Here is a 19533-nt window from a genome sequence, read left to right on the forward strand (position 1 = left end):
AAGTTGAAACACTTTCTAAAAGTTCACTGTGGCCCAGGAACATAACCTGTCGTCCTCCTTGCCTGACATGATTTTAATTAGCCTCTCTTTTACTGCTGAGAAAACCCGCTGAGGCAGTTAGCACCAGAGAATTCATCAGATCGTTTGTGGAGTCGACAAAGCAGGACAGCAACCGACACTGGCAACTTATTGATTGGAACGGATCCCTGAAAACGGAGAAGTAGTCTTTGAGTGCCTTCTTCTTCCCTGGACTAAGATGCTCCACAGAGCATTTGCAGGATGGACAAAGCTGTGCTCCATGTAAACCTACTCCCTACCTCCTTGGCAGTTCATATTCTTTCTCTCTTGCTATTGTAAATTTTTTTTTTCAGCTGAGGCATCCTATGCAGCCATGCTGATACCAAACAACGTTTTCTACTGAAAGACAAGGAGGAGAGAGCTCCGTTGATTTTGCTGTAAATTGCACTTTCGCTAGAGCATTAGTTGAGAAAATGGAATTTTGCCAGTATTACCCTCCTTTTCTTTGTTTTCTGTCTATTTTCAACAGCCTTGTAATTGCCTACCATTTTGTAAAAGGAACAGTGCTTCTTTTTTATTATTTTAATTGTGTGTCTTGTCCTGATCTCTTATGTTGGAAAGCATTGATGAGAATGCCATGTGTTTTTGGTTCTATGGGCCAGCTTGGCATTAACAATGGAGGTGAGTCATTGGTAAGTGAGCTAGTTCCATTGTGGGCTCAGAAACTCCTATCTTCTTCCATAAAGCCTTCCATGATGACTCTAGCCTGCTCATCAGAAACTCTCTTTTCTTTGGTCTGCCCCTGGGACTTGAAATCCATTCTAAAGCAGTATAGCTGTATGTTATTTTACACTCATTGTTCTTTCATGTGCATTATATTCTTAACCCACCTATTTATCTATGAGGTAAACTATTCATACTCAAAGGCTACCCCATATTGAACATTGCTGTTAATGCCAATGTAGATATAATGAAGCTTTCAATTAGTGCTATGTTGGTTCACAGCCAGTCTCTTGTAGATTTCCAGCAACCAGTCCCTTGACTCAACACTGCCTTCCTACAATAATATCTTGTAACAGAGATTTCTGTGCTGTAGGAGGGGATGCTGTCTTGTATATTACAGAATACATAACAGTATTCCTGGCTTTTATCTACTACTAAAATGTACATATGCTGCCATATGTCCCCTGAGGAACTAAAATTTATTTCTCCCTCCAATGAGGGGCAAAGTTTTGAAACTATAATAAAATCACAAGAATCAATATTCACTGAACATGCTATTTTGCTCAGCTTGGTACTAAAGACTTTATATACACTGTATTCTGTAATTCCCATACTCTGCCCTCACTTGAACTGATGTCTACAGGGCTCCAAGAGACAAACTTCTAAGTCAGAGTTGCAAGACTACTACACAATCTGTCTCATTTTCAAGAATCTCTCAGGTTCAATCCCAGAAATTGCAGCAAATTGTAGCTGGCCCCTAGTAGTCTAAGGAACACTCATTTATTAGGAACTAGATATTCAGCTCATTGAGCATTAATTCCTCAAGGGACCTGATGAAAGCAATGGAAGGTCAGAGCAAAAGAGCGACTCTGCCAGCTGTCACCTTCTTTCCCCAAAGATGTGAATACAGTTCAAAACAGATAAAGCACGATGGCTGCTGCAGTGGTGGTGGGACAAAAAAAAATTTATTTCTTTTGCTCCAATGATGACATTCTGGGGCTGGAAGCACAATTTCTAGTTAGCCAATTGAAAGAATTCCTACCCTAAATCCTGACTAGCTGTCTTGTAAACAGTGTAGTCGGTCACCGGAAAACGAGAGCAAGTAAGGTAGTATAGAGTTTTCCTTCTAAGAAGGAGGGGGGTATTCAAAACACATCTTGTGACAGGAGTACCATCTCTGCATATGAAGGACAACCCAAGAGAGAAAATTTGACATTTGGGTTTAACGTGTCTTTGGAGACAAATGTATCTCTGGCTGTGAAATCAATTCAATCTCAAATTCACTGCCACCAAGGAGTTAATGATATATTAAAATTAGTCATGTCATTTGATGGAAAAATATTCTACTTATGGAAATACCTTTATAGGAAAACTGCCTTTCTGAGTCTGAGCTGTAAATATTACAGTAAACAGGATCTAATCACAGCGAAGCCTTTTTTCAGCTTTGCATGACAGCTGTAAAATATGACGGTATTTATTAATAGTCGCTGCAGCCTAATCTGCAGCATTGGGGAGCTACAGCAAAAATATGTTAAGCTACTAAGAGAACAATTTCCACAGTAACTAATATTCAGTCTTTGAAAGGATATTTTAATGCCTTGTGATTTTTTTTTATTCTTCCCCTACTGATAGTCCAACCCTAGGACTGAAGGAGCTCCTAAGCTAATAACCTCTGTGGAGAGGAAGTGTTTAAATGATAATTTATTTCAAGAGCTGACAACAAATTGCTTGGCACTTTCCCTTCTTATGCCCCAAAGCAGTCAAGGATGTGCAAATCGAAGTATTAAAAATATGACAGCTTTAGTATTTTCATTTTCAATGAAACCCTCATTATAGACATATGTACAGTCTTTTATTCACAATCCAGTCCAAATATTCATTCACTAGTATTACTGTACAGGCTCTCAAGATGCTCTCACAGTTGAAGACTCATCACAATAGATTAAGCAGGCTGCGGGAACTACCAACTGTCTTAGGTCCTGTCAACCCTGATTACTGCTGCTCAAACAGGGGAATTTAGTATCTGTCTCTCACAGGATAATGTACTCTCCGGGTCTCCATAATTTATTCAGATATAAAGAAGTAACTTGAGTTTCAATAAAAACTCCCTTGACTTGACTTTTCCCAGAAGGCAAATGGACATGACTAGAATTAGAGCCATCTGTTACCTTTGTACATCCTTTCATTAGATCTTGAAGTAGGTGAGAAAAAGACAAGAGAAAACAAAACAAAGCAGCAACATTTCTCTTGATGGAGACAAGACACCTGCTACTCACAGTACTTGGCTGGAAATTTGTTCTTGATAGCAATCCACAGTTGTTCATTCCTTGCTTTTTGCCATCTCACACATAGCTCCTTAGAAATTGGGTCCCAGGGGGGTCTGCTCAAACGATTACACTAACCAAGGACAATACAAGTAGTAAACATCGAACCCCTACTCTGATCTAGCCAATGGACAGGACATTCTCCAAGGTTGAGTGGAGAGTGGGAACTGACTCTGACATGAATTCTGGTGCCCCATATTTGACTACTTCCCCTTGGTGGGGAGCCTGGTGGCACTCAGAGAAAGAATAAGCAGGCTACCAAGATGAGACTTGATAGCCTATGACCATATAGTGGGGGAGGAGGTCCCCCTCGGTCTTAGACCTAGGGGAGGGGAATAGGGTGAAAGTGGGAAGGAGGGAGGGATGGGAGGATACATGTGGTGGGATAACAATTGAGTTGTAATATGAATAAATTTATTAAATAAAAAAAGAACTATGAAATTTTAGGTTTGTGTCTTTTTGAGCTCCAGAAACTTAGTTACAGAGAAGAATGGATGTGTTCTCTTTTGCCTTAGATGTTGGTTTCACCACAGCTCTCCATTCCAAACTACATTCTGCCTGCATCCAGAACCTTGTCCTTTCTCTGCTTCCACTGTTTTGACTCATATGCCCTTTAACTTGGGTCTTTAGTCTTCTGTGTAGCTCAATACCTGATATTCTGGTGCCAAAAGTTATTGTATTTATTTGTGATCTCTATGTTATAAGAGTAAATTGAGAACTGGATTGCATCTACACAGAGCTGAAGCAGAGAGGATCTAAGTATGGTGATGTTTGAAGAACTTCTACAGGAAAAATGAAGGAAGAGGTAACTGCTGATTTAAAATGTTTAGACAGTGGGAAGCAGTTTGCCAGCCAGAGAAGAGCAGATAGCCTGTAGAATGTGGCAGACCTAGGGTGATATGTGCTTTTTTTTTTTTTTTTTATCATTTTAGTGTTATATAACGCTAAGGACTATCATTTGAAGGTTTTTTTTTTTGCCTTGCTTCCCTCAGTTGTAGAGATATATAGATATTACCATGATGAAATGTGATATTCTGTAAACTCAAGACCTAGTATATATTTTAAATACTTAAGAAATGGCAGCCACTCTTATTTTTAAAACATGATATACCCCAGCATGAGTACACTGGTCTATAACACCAGCTACTGGAGAGATTGGAGCAGGAATATTGCAAGTTCAGGGTCCACCTGAGCTACAGAGCGAATTCAAAGCCAGCCTGAGCAACTTAATGTGACCTTTTCGAAACAAAAAGTTTTGGAGATCTGGGAACAGACCTATATGGTAGAAGCTTTCCTAGAATGCATTCCCCTCTACTGCAATATGTGTGTGTGTGTGTGTGTGTGTGTGTGTGTGTGTGTGTGTGTGTGTGTGTGAGATGAGAATAACATGTAAGGATTACTGATTTGTTCTCTTTCTACGTTTGTCTGTCTCTCTGTCTCCGTCTCTCTGTCTGTCTCTGTCTCTCTGTCTTTCTCTGTCTCTCTCTGTTTCTCAGTCTCTCTGTCTCTGTCTGTCTCTGTCTGTCTCTGTCTCTCTCTTTGTGTGTGTGTGTGTGTGTGTGTGTGTGTGTGTGTGTGTGTGTGTTTGTAAAAAGGAATAAAGAAGAAGAGGAAGAACAGAAGAAGTGGAACAAAGATATTGAAAAGAAAGAATAAAAAACAGAGTAAAAGGAAAGTTTCTGTGCCTTATTTGGTAAAATAGTCATGTAAACAGTGTGGATGACAGCATGCAGAAAGGTGTGAGAAAAAGGAAGCTCTGTTCATTTCAGGAGAATTAAAGTCCAACCAGTCTGGAAACATTCATAATCCTCTGAGGAACGGCCCCTCTCTCTTCTTGTCTTGGGGAATCTTTATTTCTTAAGACCTCAAGGACCTTCTAAAAATTCCCCAGCATCTTAGCTGTCTGAGAACCTTTATTATTTTCCCAAGGCCCATGCTGTAATGAATGCAAATGTTACCAGTAGGAAGGGCAAGAGTTAGTTTTAATTTTTTCCCCAAACCCGTGAAACAAATCACTGTTGCCACAGTAGAACTGTCAATTCCCCCAAAGTCTGGTACTAGCTCTGCTGCTTTTAAATCCCAGAAGTGAGCTAGAATAACCTAATACTAGAGAAAGCTCAAGAATTGCATGTTGACCCACAGAATGATGGTTATAGCTTACTCAGCTTCTGCCACAATCTTTAAAATAAGACAACAATGTCTCTTAAAAGGCTATTGACTTTCAGAGAGTTACTTGGAAACTGAGTGGGGAGCTTCAGATTCCGAACGGGAGACAGCAGGAATGCTGAAAAGAAGGTTGACACTAGTTGTCTCAAAGGGCACCCAGACTATTACCTGATTATCTAAGCCCACAGTTACAGCTGGGCCAGATTGTTTCATCTCCGTGGGCTCTGTCCATTGAAGCCAAGGAGAGGCATTGGGTATTCAAGAGAGCCTGGCTTCGGTTCTAAGGTGTGTCACTCTAGTGGGGGAGATTGTGTCACTATTTAGAACACTTGCACCCCCAAGATATATGTAATAACTGAAAGAAGCAGCTATTTTCTGAGAATGGTTTTGTAATCTTCTGTATAGAGGAATGTGTGTATATAAATAACCTTCCAAATTGGATTCCTGGTGCCTGAGAGCTCAGGATTAAAGTTGACTAGTATAAGTAGAAAATAGAATGATAGTTACCAAAAACTGAGGGAAAAAGTTGACTAGACATTGGTCAATGGGTACACAGTTACAATTAGGAAGAAGGATTGGGCTCTGGTATTCTGTTGCCCAGAAATATGAGTATAGTTAACAGCATTCTGTATGTTTCAAAAATAACCACAAAGGAATTTTGTGAGTGTGTTTGCTATAAAGAAATGGTAAACAGATGATGTAACCCATATGCTAATTACTCTGATTTTGATCACTACGCAATGTATATATGTATCAAAATATCACATTGTATCTCATAAATATGTATAACTAGTGTGTGCCAATTAAAAGTGATAATAATAAAAAGGAAAACCAATTTTGGATTAAGGTTCTATTTCTCCAGAAGTTCCTTGCCTGAGTAGAAACGTCTTTTCTCCTGAATACACTAAGTCATTAGTAACTATATAAATTGGCATGAATAAATTGCTAAGCCGAGGTGCTGTCATTAGCAGAGAAAGACTATTAATCAATGGGAATGCAGTGCAAGACATGGAGATTTGTGAAGGTGCAGAGGAAGGGTAGTCAGAGATGTGGTTTTGCTCCTGGCAGGCAGGGCAGGCGTAGAGGTGTTGCACAATGCGCAGCACTAGGTAAACAACTAACAGGAAGTCGATAAAAGGAAAGGTTACAGAGGGGGTAGGTGGCATACTTAGCCAACCTCATAATTTTCCTAAGAACTGACCTTTAATGTCTATAGAACCAAATATGTATTTTCTCATTTGATATTAATGAAGCAAGATGACATTTTATTAAATAAGTGAAGCAGTGACTTGCAAATCCTGAATCAGGCCTTCTTCTATAGACAGAAAACAGAGTAGAGCCAGTGCATTTCACAAATTCATTCAGTGTTTGATAACACCAGAGAAAATTGGTCATTTGTGCATCATATCTTTTAAAGAACCTCCAAAGTTTAACCCATTCCTTAGCCTTTTATTTATCCCTAGATTTAAACAGAACAATTATGACATTGTGTATATTTAGCTTATATGAAAATACTATCAGGTTCCCTTCTATCTCTCTTTGTCTTCCACATCTCATGCAATTTAAAATATTCTAAACTTATATTGACACTGTAACATCTCCCCATCATTTCATTACGGAAACAATAGATAATCGTTGAAGAAAAAAGAAGCAAATGGAGAACAGATACTTTGCTGAGTAATTACTTTAAAGAACTGCTTAGTATTCCATTGGTGATAAGGGTTTGGGGTAGTTTATATCAGACCACATGAAATAACAGTAGAGGACATTATGTTAAGCACTAAGTGAATGGTGTGGACAAAAGAGTTCTCTGAGTGAGGTACGATTTCTGCTCAAAACTGATTTAATTAAAAGCACCACCATTTTTACTTCTCATACTTTACCTCCAGCCTTGTTCAAGCTGTCATCATTCTGACCTGAATGACGACAGCAGCTTATTTTCCTTTGTTGATTTTCCTTAGTTCACCATTCTATTAATGATAGGTACTTAAATCAAGCCGTTTGATCCCTCTGCTTAGAATCTTGCATGTCTTCCCATTCTAGACTCTATTCTTATTGCCATGGTTCCTGGTCATATACCAAGGCTAAAATAAGGCTCTCCTCTCTTTGTAACCTTCTTTCTAACCATCATCCTCTCTTCTCACTAATATTGACCCATGCTGGTATTTCATTAATTTCTACAGGTTGTTTGCACTGTCTGTTTCCAAATTAGGCTGTATCTTTCAATTCTTTTAGAAGCCAGATTATAATGACCCTTCTCAATAAGGCTATCGCTGGACATCCTTTACAAAATAGGTCCAAGTATTGTAATCTTCCATTTTTCTTTCATAGCACATTATCTAGTAAATTATAATTTGTTATTTACTTGATTTTCTTCCGTCTCTTATTAGAAGTAAGCTTTATGGCAGTAGGAACCATGTGTGTCTTGTTTATCATTGCAAACTTTACAACTATTAAATGAGTGAGGAAGGAGATACAGTTTGCTATGGGTTTAGAAACAAATGAAAAGATTTTCATAATCAAGATATAGGATAATATTCAGATAGTTGTAGAAGAGGTGAAGTTGATAAATCAGAGGCATGGAACACACTTTGGCACATTTTCACAATCGTGAAAAATGGGAACTTCCTACAGTAAAAAGATATTATAAGGTTTCATAGGGAAAACAGGATTGTTACTTGGCTGAGGCATAAGCATACTGAATCTTAAATAAGAGACTGTATTTTTCCTATGTTGGCAAGAGAAAGTTATTAAAATTTGGGGATAGTTTTGGTACAATGTTTTGGGAAGACTTTCCAAGATGGAAATTAATGTGATAGTTTATGTAATGTATTTCTCAAAAACATAATAGATTAGTCCTACCTGTTAAATGGTGACAGAGGAAATAAAAATAGATTTATATCAATCAGAAAGGTTCCTTTTGTCTACCAGACCATAAAATCACCCAAACTATTTAATGGGATGATTTAAAGATAAAAGGTAGGATAAAAACCAAATATATCAGCTTTCTTTTTCATAGCAGATACCAAATGAACAGAGGTGGTTCATAGGTAACGATGAGAGAATGCACATATTGGGTCTTCTTTTGAATGATGTGAGCTATAGCATTAATAGAAATGATCTTTAATTTTAGCAAAGTTTCAGGAAAAAATGCAGATTTCTGCCTTCAGTTCTGAAAACTAAATTATAATGCTCCACATTACATTAAATACAATATATGGAGATAAACTAATTCATTCTCAGCGTTTTGAACCAAAGGAAAGTCATTAAAATGGAGTAAATTGTGAGTTAGAAATTTTAAATAATATTTAAATGAGGTGGCTACTCCAGCGAATCAAGGCTTTGCTTAAACACGCAGAGCTCCTTTCTTACTTTGTCTTTGCCAATTCTTTTTTAAAATATATATAATATTTTTAGTTTCAAAACTATAATATAATTGGATTAGTTCTCTCCTTCCCTTCTCTCCCTCCAGCCTCTCTCATGCACTCTTACCCATTGCTGTCTCTCAAACTTATAGTATCTTTTCAATATTTTTGTTATATATGCAAAAATATTCCCAATGTATAAATATAACCTGCTCAATCCTTATGATGTTCTGCTTATGTGTATGATCTCAGTCCTGACTACTTAGTATTGGATAACCCATTGTGTGGGGTGGTGCTCTTCTTTGGGGAAGACTATTTCCCATTTTCAGTATTCTCCAGTTGTTTGTAGTTCTTTGTTTAGAGTTGAGCTCTCATAGCATTTCTGTTTTCTCTTTTGCAGGAAATCTAACCATAGAGACTGGTTCCTCTAAGGAGTTGTTTCTCAAAACTCTACTTTTCTGGAATGCTACCTTTTGACAACCTTTGAAGCAACCAGAATCTACTATAGCATTCAACATTGTTCTGTGTTGTTTGTGAATTGTCACATGAATGGTCTATTTTACTTACTCCTATTGGAACTGTATTTTATATGAATCTGTCTCTGATGTAGAATACATCATTAAGGATAGAAAGCAGTTTGCAGAATCATTAGATTAACTCACTGTAATGTAAGTTACAATTAGTTCCAAGCTACAATGTTTCTTTTGTCTGGCATACTGTCAAAATATTCACACAATCATAGGATTTTACATAAAAAGGAACTCCTCACCTTAGGTGAGGGGACCAAGGTCAAAAGAGCCTTAGTGACTTGATCAAGATCAGAGAGGTAGCAAGTATCAGATTTGGGGTTAGAACTCTCAGATCATGATCCCAATTGGTGAAATTCAATCCTAATTTTCGGGTATGTATTCTATGCAAACACAGGTTTATATGTTCCCTGACATGATCTGGTGCTACAACTAAATAAGAGGAACATGACGAATATCCTGACATCTCAGGGGCAAATTGACTTTTCAAATTATGTTGACCAGAAAGAGCTTTGCAGTATGTGCCACCAAGACCAGAAAGATGGGCCTTTTTTTTCTTTCTCTCTTCTGTGATTCTGAAATCGTAAGAGAGAACCATCCTTATTTAGTCTCCAGGCAAATGACTGATAGAGAAACATTGTTTGATGGAACATCATAATGCAAAATCCCTTGGTTTCATTGAAAAAAGAAAACTCATCAACAACTAGATTTGGAGAGTACATTTTGTTGTATTATGATGTGCATATTTCAACGAATTACCTAGTATATGTTGAAAGCAATTATAATCTCACAAGATTCATTTCTTGCAACTTTCCAGATTGCACTTTCATGTACTCTGTGACATAATACAGCATGTATGCACACACATAGCAGTACATGGGAATTTTTATTTTTTAGACCTATTTTATTTTTTAGATTCTATGCTTTGGGTATTTTGGATCAAATAACGTTTTTCAGGGTGTGTTCTTTTGCAAAAATAATGCCCATGGATGTATCCCAAGTCACTTCATGTGTGTGTGTGTGTGTGTGTGTGTGTGTGTGTGTGTGTGTGTGTTTATATAACTATATATGACTTGAAAAATTAGGTTATAAAATACTATTGATTTAATTTTTCATGTTTGATTTATTTTCAATACTAAAATGAAGTTTAAAAGAGAAATACACTTTACTAGACAAAAAGGATGCATGTGTGATGAAGCTTGAAAATCATTATCATATGACTACCCAGAGAGGAAAGTAAATGTCTCTTCTTACCTCGTTCTGTGTCATAGAGGTACACAAACTTCTCCCACTTGTAGTAACCCAGAAGACTGAGAATGGCACCCTTCAAGGCTGGACGCATCTGGATGACAAACTGCACATCTGCATCAGTAGGAAAGCTAGGTGTGACAAAGGACGTGTGGAGGGCCCCACAGAAGGAGGTCAGGGTGTTCATTGACATCTGGTCATAGAATCCAAAGATAGCATACACCCCTCTGGAGAACTGGGAGCAGACTGCAAGGAGAAAGAGAGAAATACACTTCAATAGGTCACTTGTCCCCTGTGGCAGCATGTAAAGTTAGAAAGCCAATGCATAATTAATCTCTAAATTAGGCATGTCAAAAAGGAAGCAAGCAAACAACCAAACCAACAACAACAAACCAAAAACAAGAAGTCAAGACTCTAGTAAACATATAGAATCATATGACAATCCAGCTGCCCAGCAGAAAAATAAGTAAGGAAAATCTTTATTGTCGATAGTTACATATTATCTGTGTTTATAGTGGCCAAGAAACTAAGAAAGGGAAGGGGTGACAGTTGCATTATCTAGAACAAGTCTCCTTGCTCACCTCCAAGGCATTTTGGGCTCTTATCTTTCCATAATGGTTGCTCAATGACCCCTCAGTGTGGTCATGCCATCATCAAGGCAAACTCGTCTTTCTACTCCTTCAGTTCTTTTTTCTCCCAGGTCAACATAGTAGATGCAGGTTGAGTAGACTGACTACTAATGTGTCTGCCTGGAAATCTGTTATTTTTGCTGTGTTATATAGTGCTATAACCACAGTTCCATTATACAAAGACCACTCATGTAGACTACTAGTTTAGAGGATTTCGGATTGTCAACAGGCTGAAAGAATGGCTAACCTTTCAGTGGTCATTGAACCACGGAGGCAGTTGGCAGCTTATTCTGCCCAGGTATAATTGGCCAAGTTCTACTTTGGTCCTATTCCATTTATCTGGTGGCCTCATTAGCCTACATAGAGAAATTTCATGGCCCCCTCATCACTGTTGTCAGCTTTCCTTCATTTCAAAGTGGGCCATGCCACTGCCTCTTCTCTCTTCTGGCCCAGAGGAGCTTAAAAAATGTGAACCAATTTCAATATTAGCTTCAGTAGAACATAATTAGCAAAGCAAATCAGCTACAACAACACTGTGTGGTGCATTCCCAAACCAAGTGGAAATGATCTTCAGATTATCTGCACCACTGCTTCCTTCCATTCATGCGAAGCAGACATAACAGGCATAATGCAATGTGATTTAGAAGGTCCTGCATGGTCTCCCTTATCTGCTATGAAACCATAGATTCCAGTGTTAGGCTCATTTCTTTTGTTTTATGGTGTTAAAAAAAGTGTGTGGCTTGGGAGAGGGATTAAGTAGAATCTTTAAAGCTATTATCATGGTAAGACAAATTAAAATGTCCAATTAATTACTGAGATGAGTGGGAAAGCAGAGGATAAGCAGTGATGGGAATGGATGGGTTAAATAAGAGAATTATAGGGCCTTGGATCCTCTGTGAGAGGAGAAACAGTAAAGTCACTAAATAATACAAGGAAGAAAACATTGAAAGTAGGAAGAAGGCAAATAGAGACCAATCTAATCCATTTCTTCACGTTATGAGAAAAGTGAGGTCTTGATAGTTGTGATATCTTGCTTTTCACACACACTATTTAAACTTCTAATATGTTGATTAGAGTCATTCATTGAGTAAACTAATTAGTCATTAGCTTGAGGGAGGCATTTCAAAGATTGTCATTTACTCCATCATCTTCAGCACCATCTCCAGCAGAGGAGATCACAGCCCTTGATTTAAAGAATTCAAAATGGCCTTAAACATATGGACAGGAAAGTTCTTTATGTTAATTAAAGAATGGCAGCTAGTTGATGAATATGGGATACTTCGAGATGAGAGCCACAGGGCGTACTTAGAAATAAAAAGATCTTTGGTTATCATGAAAGGAGATACTAAAAAAAAAAAAAATCCATTATGTTTAACCATGTAAATGGAAAGCTTGTGATATCAGGTGAAATACTGACCAATAATAATGCTAACAGCCATAATAATGATAAAGACAGACAACAGTAATGGTAAAAGTTATTTAAAATAACAAGAGTCACTAATAGTGATAAATAGTATTTAGTTAGGCACTATGTTAAGTAAACAACTCTTATCTCATTTAATTTCTCCATGGACCTCATGAAGTATTGATAACTTTACTAATAAGTTGCTAAATTGGAGACAAAAAATGTTTCAGTTACTAAGTAGAGAAGTGAACACTCTAAAATGTATAGTCCTTGTAGCCCAAATCCAACAGTGTCACCCAACAAATATTTACTTGTATGAGATAGGGTTTTCATTTTTAGCAAATAAAGATAGATGTTCAATCAAATTTGTATTTCATATACATAATAAATTAGTTTTAACATAAGCATGCTTCAAATTCATAGAATAAAACTTATTTGTGGTTTTTATAAAATTCAAATTCAACTGAGCATCCTTATTTTACTTACAATTCAAGGAAGAAGCTGTCTCTATTAATGGTCATAGAACTAAAGGGCTTGAACAAGCAATTATGGTCTTTCAACTAAAATAATTCAGAAGATAGCTGATAGTTCTTAGCTCCATACCAACTAGTAAGAATGAAAGGGACCCATGGAGGGCCCTGCCTAAAACAGGCTTTGAAGACATGTAATATGTTCTCAGCATTGAGAACCCTATTGTAATTTGTTTTCGGCAAATAAATGAAAATAATTTATAGTAATGAGTTCCAGTTAACAAAAAAATAAGTTGTTGTGATCTTCTTATATCTATTATTTTGAAAATTGGAAGTCATTTATGAAACTTTCATACTTCACTAAATTTGCTTATTTATTTGGAGTATAATAAACACCCAGAAGCTCATCACTTAATGCAAGAACTGTAGTTTTTCTTTTATTTCACTTGTTGTAAAAACCTCTTTCCATATCCAAAAGGCAGACACATAATGGTGGATATCAACACAGTGTTACAAGTACCTCATTACATGTTATTACTGCCTTCATATAAAGCAAAGATCCAGCACATACTGACATTTTTGGAAGGTTTCCTTTGTTCCATTCACAGCAATAAGTGTAGGCAGTGTGAGCAGAAGGCCCAGAAAGCATAAGGTCAGTCAGGAGAGTTGACACAAGAGGACAGGTTTAGTAGCTTCTGAAAGAAGCAGGGACACAGGGGACCTTAGTGGGGCTTCTCATGGCAGATTCTTACAATCATCCTTGGCTGCAAACAATACAACAATTCAACTTAGAATAATCTCTTTTACACACACACACACACACACACACACACACACACCCCACAATGTATACATTTGTATAACAATATTAATAGCATCATAATTTATATATAATATATAACATCAATATTAAAAAGAAGAGATCATAAAATTGGAAGGGATTTGGAAGGGAAGAGATAAGGGTGGAATGATGCAAATACAGTGCTCATGTATAAAATTTTCAAAAGTTTAATTGAACAAAAAGTATGTTTCTAGGAGACTCGGGTAGAATCCCCCTCATATCCTCCCAGGAGCCCAAGGTTTCTCTGCTCTTGGCAAGCGCTCCGTCTCCCCTCCCCCTCCTGCCCCTCGCCTCTCTCCCTCCAGGTCTGATATGGACCCTCATTTCTCTCTGTGCTCCCTCTCTTACCCTGTTCCCTCTCTTTAACCACTTCTACTGTCTACTTTGTTTGCACTTCTGAGTGAGACTTAAGCATCCTCCCTTGGGCCTTTCTTATTACTTATCTTCTTTGGGTCTGTGAATTGTAATATGTTTATCCTATACTATATGCCTAATATCCACTTACAAGTGAGTACATAACGCATGTGTCTTTCTGAGTTTGAGTTACCTCACTCAGGATGATCTATTCCAGCTCCATCCATTTGCCTACAAATTTCAAATTTTCCTTGTTTTTAATAACTGAGTAGCATTCCATTGTGTAAGTGTACCACAGTTTCTTTATCAGTTCTTCGGATGAGGGACATGTAGGTTGTTTCCAGATTCTGGCTATTATGAATAAAGCTACTATGAGCATAGTTGAGCAAATGACCTTGGTGTATGGTGGAGTGATATAGCTGGGTCTTGAGGTATAGCTATTTGCAATTTTCTGAGAAAGCACCAGATTGATTTCCAGAGTGATTGTACAAGTTTGCTAGCTGAGACTCCTAGTAGCCGGAGTCATGAAGACTGAAGAGGATACTCTCTAACTAGACATGACTCCTAGTAGAAGGAGGGGAACAACAACCCACCCACAAAAACTGCAACCCAAAACTCACCCTGCCCACAAGATGTACAGGGTCAAAAATAAAGCAGTCATTATGGAAATATCCAAACAATGCCTGGCCCAACCTGAGACCCACCCCATGGAAAAGAACCAACCCCTGACACTACTGATGATACTCTGCTATGCTTGCAGATCGGAGCCTAGCCATAGCTCTCCTTTTAGTGGCTCCATCCAGTAGCTGATGGAAACAGATGCAGAAACCTACAGACAAACATTGGGTGGAGTGCACAGTCTTGTAGAAGAAGCAGGAGGATAGAAACACTCAGAGGGGACAGGAGCCCCACAAGAAGACCAACAGAGCCAACTAACCAGGACTCAGGGGGGACTTGTGGAGACTGAAGCTCCAACCAAACACCTTGCATGGACTGGACCTAGGCCCCCTACACAGATGTAGGCCATGGGCAGCTTGTTCCACATATGGAGTCTCTTGCCTCCTTTCCAATCACTTTCCCATGGAGGGGCTGCCTTGCCAGGCCACAAGGGAAGAGGATGCCTTCCGTCTTGATGCAACTTGATGAGCTTGGGTAGGTGAGTAGGGGGCTTCCCCTTCTCTAAAGAGTACGGGAGGAGGCACAGGGGAAACAAGCAGGGAGAGTAGGACTGGGAGGAAAAGTGGGAGAGGGCTATGACTGGGATATAAAGTGAATAATTAATAAAATAAAATTTAAAATATGCTTTTAGACTTCTAGAGTGAGTTGGGAGGAACATAATGGACTCTTTCCTTATTTGTTGCTTTTTCAACAACAAAAGCTTTGAAATGAAATATTTAAAGACATAGCCTCACTATGTATCCCTGACTATCCTAGAATTTGCAATGTAGACCAGGCTAGCCTCAAATTCACATAGATCTTTCTGCCTCTGCCTCCCAAGTGCTGGAATTAAAGACATATGCCACCAGCCCTGCTTGAAGTGAAATGTTATGTGCAAAAGTCCAATACCTATATAGAAAGACAAATATGGAAAAGAAATGAAGTGGAGCTCGTGTGTTTGAAGAGATTTCCACTGGGATGACACTAGCTATCATAAAGAAATTGTGATATATAAAAAAAGTATCTTGTACAAGGTCATACAATGAATTATGAATCAGGCTTTTAGTAATGCTTTATCAGCATGTCCTCAACATCCTTATTCTTGAGCTATCTAGGGCAGTGTGGACTAGGACTTGCCTAGCATGAAAGTAATTTACCTTCAATTCTTAATTCTCAGCCAAAGAGACATATAGATGGATTCCAGCTACTTTCCTCAGCCCCTTCCAGCTCCCAGAACCAATAAGAGCCAATGGAAGCTTGGTAACAGGTTTGGTATTTGTGATTTTTGAAGGAATGTCTATTTATTTTGTTGAATCCTTAATGTACTAGACTTACTCCTTTTATATCTTAAAAGACTGTCTTTGGTAAAATACTGATGGAAGAAATATTTGTATTCACAATGTTTCTAAAGAGAACAGGCAGACCTTGCTTCCAGTTCTTGGCTTATGACTTAATGTAGACTGGTTAATATCTGTGAGCCTTGGGCGGTGTCATTGTTGTTATATATGGAGGTTCAGAAGTTACAGTATTTTGATAGTATTGATTGTCAATGTGATAGGATCTGGAATCTCTTAGGAGGTAAGCCTGTAAGCATGCATACCAGAGAATTTCTAGGTTGTTTAACTGAGATGGGAAGAGCCACCATAAATATGGGTGGCTCTATTTCATGGCCTGATTTTCTGGACTGAATAAAAAAAAGAAAGTAAAAAGAGAAGCAGCATTTATCTGTGTTTCCTCCCTATGAATAGAATGTGACCAGCCACCTCATGCTCCTGCTCCCATGAATTTTCTACCATGATAGACTTACCCTTGAACTGTGAGTCAAAACAAACTCTTCCTTAAGCTGTTTTAGTCAGAACATTTTTTAAACAAATATGGGAGAAGTAAAGATAAGCCAAATGTTGAACTCTTGTATCTATCACTTTTTATGTAAGTTACTTGCTAGTTATTTCTGTACCTCTGACCTTGTTTTGTTGTTGTTGTTTTGTTTTGTTTTTAGTAGAATTGAGATAGTGCTTATGTCAGCATTGTTGTGAAAATTAAACTGGGCTAATTGATGAAAGGAATCTAGTATAGATGTATAAAGATACTCCATTACCACCAGCTCTTCACTTACTCTACAAATGTTTATTGAACTTTTACTATGCGTCAGGTGGGCACTCTTAGAGGTATGAAAAACTAACCTGTCCTTTTACATCTCATATATGATTGACAAGAAAACCCAACAGATGATGTAAATAGGTAAAACATGAAGTATTTCAATTTCATATAGTCAGCTTTTATCCCCCTTGGCATGCTCTGCTCACCCTTAGCTCCTTTATATTATTTTATACCCCTCCCAGCTGCCATTGCCCTCTTGCTGCACCTCTATGTAACACAGCCTGTCTTCTCTTTTGCCAGTCTGATCCATTTATTTCTTCACTGGTTTTCCCATTGTCATTTCTGGGTAATAATGGGTTATAGAAGAAACCCTGCTAATTTGGTTCAATAATGTGCCATTGTCCTCTACATCTTGCTTTCCCTGAAATACTATCTTTGGCTTGTGATCTCTAAACTTTCTTGATCTGAATTAGCCTGGTTGCCTTTCTCTCAGGAATGCCTGTCTCCATCTCTTCCTTCTTATAAAAACAAAATTTGTCTCATCGAGGATGCCTTTTGACTGCCTCGTGTTTTCCTAGGAACTATGTTGTAGTTTTCCAGCTGTGTTCCTTTTAGTGGTGAGTGACAGGCAAGGCTGGACCGAGCTGTCACACTTTTATTTATAGTCCTCCAAATCCATAAGCTTGGGACAGGTACTGTTAATGTACACCATAGCATCTAATTACACCACCCATAGTCCAAGAAGCATAATTAAAAATGTCAAACAAGTTAATTATTCCAAAGATCCAAATAATAATATTGCGAATCATTTATAGAACACTTTTCATTCAGTTTTATTTTATGTGCATTGGTATGTAGGTGTCAGATGCTTTGGAACTGGAGTTACAGACAGCTGTGAGCTGCCATGTGGTTGCCAGGAATCGAACCCAGGTCCTTTGGAAGAGCAGACAGTGCTTTTAACCACTCAGCCATCTCTCCAGCCCTACAACACTTTTCATACCCATTTGAAAACCCATTTGAATCAAACAGAAAAAAGGAAACTGAAGTCTCTTGCTGACTTAGCATGTAAAGCAATCACAAAGCAGAACAATATAGCTATGAAGGATCTGATCCAGATGGATCATGAGAAGCTTCTTTACATAATACTAGAGTGAATTCAATTCCAGCAGGTCAGTGAAGCACAACACTGGAGGAGCCTTGAAGAGATCATCTAGACTAGTGATTTCTAAAACTCTTCCTTTAGTCCACAGTGGAATTCTAGTCTGGTGAAGTGTGTGTGTGTGTGTGTGTGTGTGTGTGTGTGATGTGTGTGTATGTGTGTTATGTTGAGGGTAAAGTCAATCTCACGCACACGGACACACTCATTTGCAGCATTTTGTTCATTTGTTCACTAACAACTCACACACAGGGCAAATCCTCATACAAAGAGGAATTAAGATGCCTATACTTTGATTCACCAGTTGGAACAAAAGGGAAAAAGAATAATTTGATAATAATACCATGTAAAATATGAAAAAAAACCTACAAGGTCCAAATAAGAAACTATTCTTCTAGCACATGAAATGGAGAACCTGCACTGAAGGTAAGTAGGAGATAGGTACCTCACATGCTTTCTTGAGCAAGGTATTCTTTGTCCATGTTATTTCTGCTTCCTAGCATTGAATAAAGAATCAGATTTCTTCTGAAAAGATGATGTTGATAATGATGGCAATGTGTACCACAGAAAATATTATATCTCTACTCATAATCATACCTCTATCTCCTATGTGGTAGGCAAGCTTGTGCCTCTCAATATATGTCCATATCTTAATCCTGCAAATCTGCCAGTGAGATTAAATGGTAAATGGAAATTAAAGCTGTAGGTGGAATTAAGGTTGTTAGTCATCTAATCCTAAAATAGTGAGGTTGTCCTGAATTATTTGTAGAGCCTGATGTAATCGAACATGGATGACAGAGGTACAGAGGGTACGTATTAGAGTGATAGGATATGAAAAGGACTTAACTATGCATTGCTAGCTTTAGAATCACAAAGAGTTCTTGAACCAAGGCATATGACGGCCCTTTAAAAGTCAGAAAAGGTATTCGAATCAGTTCCTTTTTGTGGATCACAATGCAGTCCCATTAACACTTCGATTTTAATACGACAAAACCTGTATCAGACTTCTGACTTGCATAACTGGACAATAATAAATGTGTGTTGCTTTAGAACTCTGATTGGGTGTAATGTTTTATGGGAGTAAGTAGTAAACTAATGTGCTAAACACAGTAAAATTAGGCTGGCATCTCTGTGGATCAATCCTCTCCCTGTGAAGGGACTCACTGTTTTACCTGTGAGAGACATCTGATTGAGTCTACCTTTACCTTTTGGGTCTCTCAAGTGCCACATAATACATACCGTTTCAATTCTGCAAGTACCCAATGATTTTTTCACTAGATATTCAATAATGCAACAGTACACTGAGAAAAGACATGATGTATATGATGTGCAAATGTGTGTCTCTAGTCTCTAAGCTGTCGTCTTCCTGTCAGGGTGACCATCAGCTGAAATATTCTAATTTCCCCCAAATCCCTGACACCTACATAAACTATGTTTCTAACTCTTCTCTCATTCTGCCTAATGATGTGATAATGGAAACCTCATAATCCTCACTTTCGGCAACCTTTAGTCTGCTCCCATCTGTCAACTGAAACATGCAGCTGCATTGA

General features: G+C 38.1%; 1 protein-coding gene across 8 annotated transcripts in view; it reads right to left on the bottom strand.

The window, feature by feature from the left end:
- The window catches only part of GRIA3 (glutamate ionotropic receptor AMPA type subunit 3), a 277428-nt gene that overhangs the window by 187300 nt on the left and 70595 nt on the right, over positions 1-19533 (bottom strand). For all 8 annotated transcript variants that reach the window (XR_014780756.1, XM_084790517.1, XM_084790521.1 and 5 more), the window contains one exon: positions 10378-10617. Coding sequence is in view for 7 of the 8 variants with exons in the window: in XM_084790517.1 (XP_084646643.1) it covers positions 10378-10617 (240 nt within the window). In the remaining variant the exon portion in view is untranslated. The remainder of the gene's footprint in view (positions 1-10377; positions 10618-19533) is intronic.

Source organism: Acomys minous (assembly GCF_964271855.1).
Source record: "Acomys minous genome assembly, chromosome: 7".
Classification (NCBI taxonomy): domain Eukaryota; kingdom Metazoa; phylum Chordata; class Mammalia; order Rodentia; family Muridae; genus Acomys; species Acomys minous.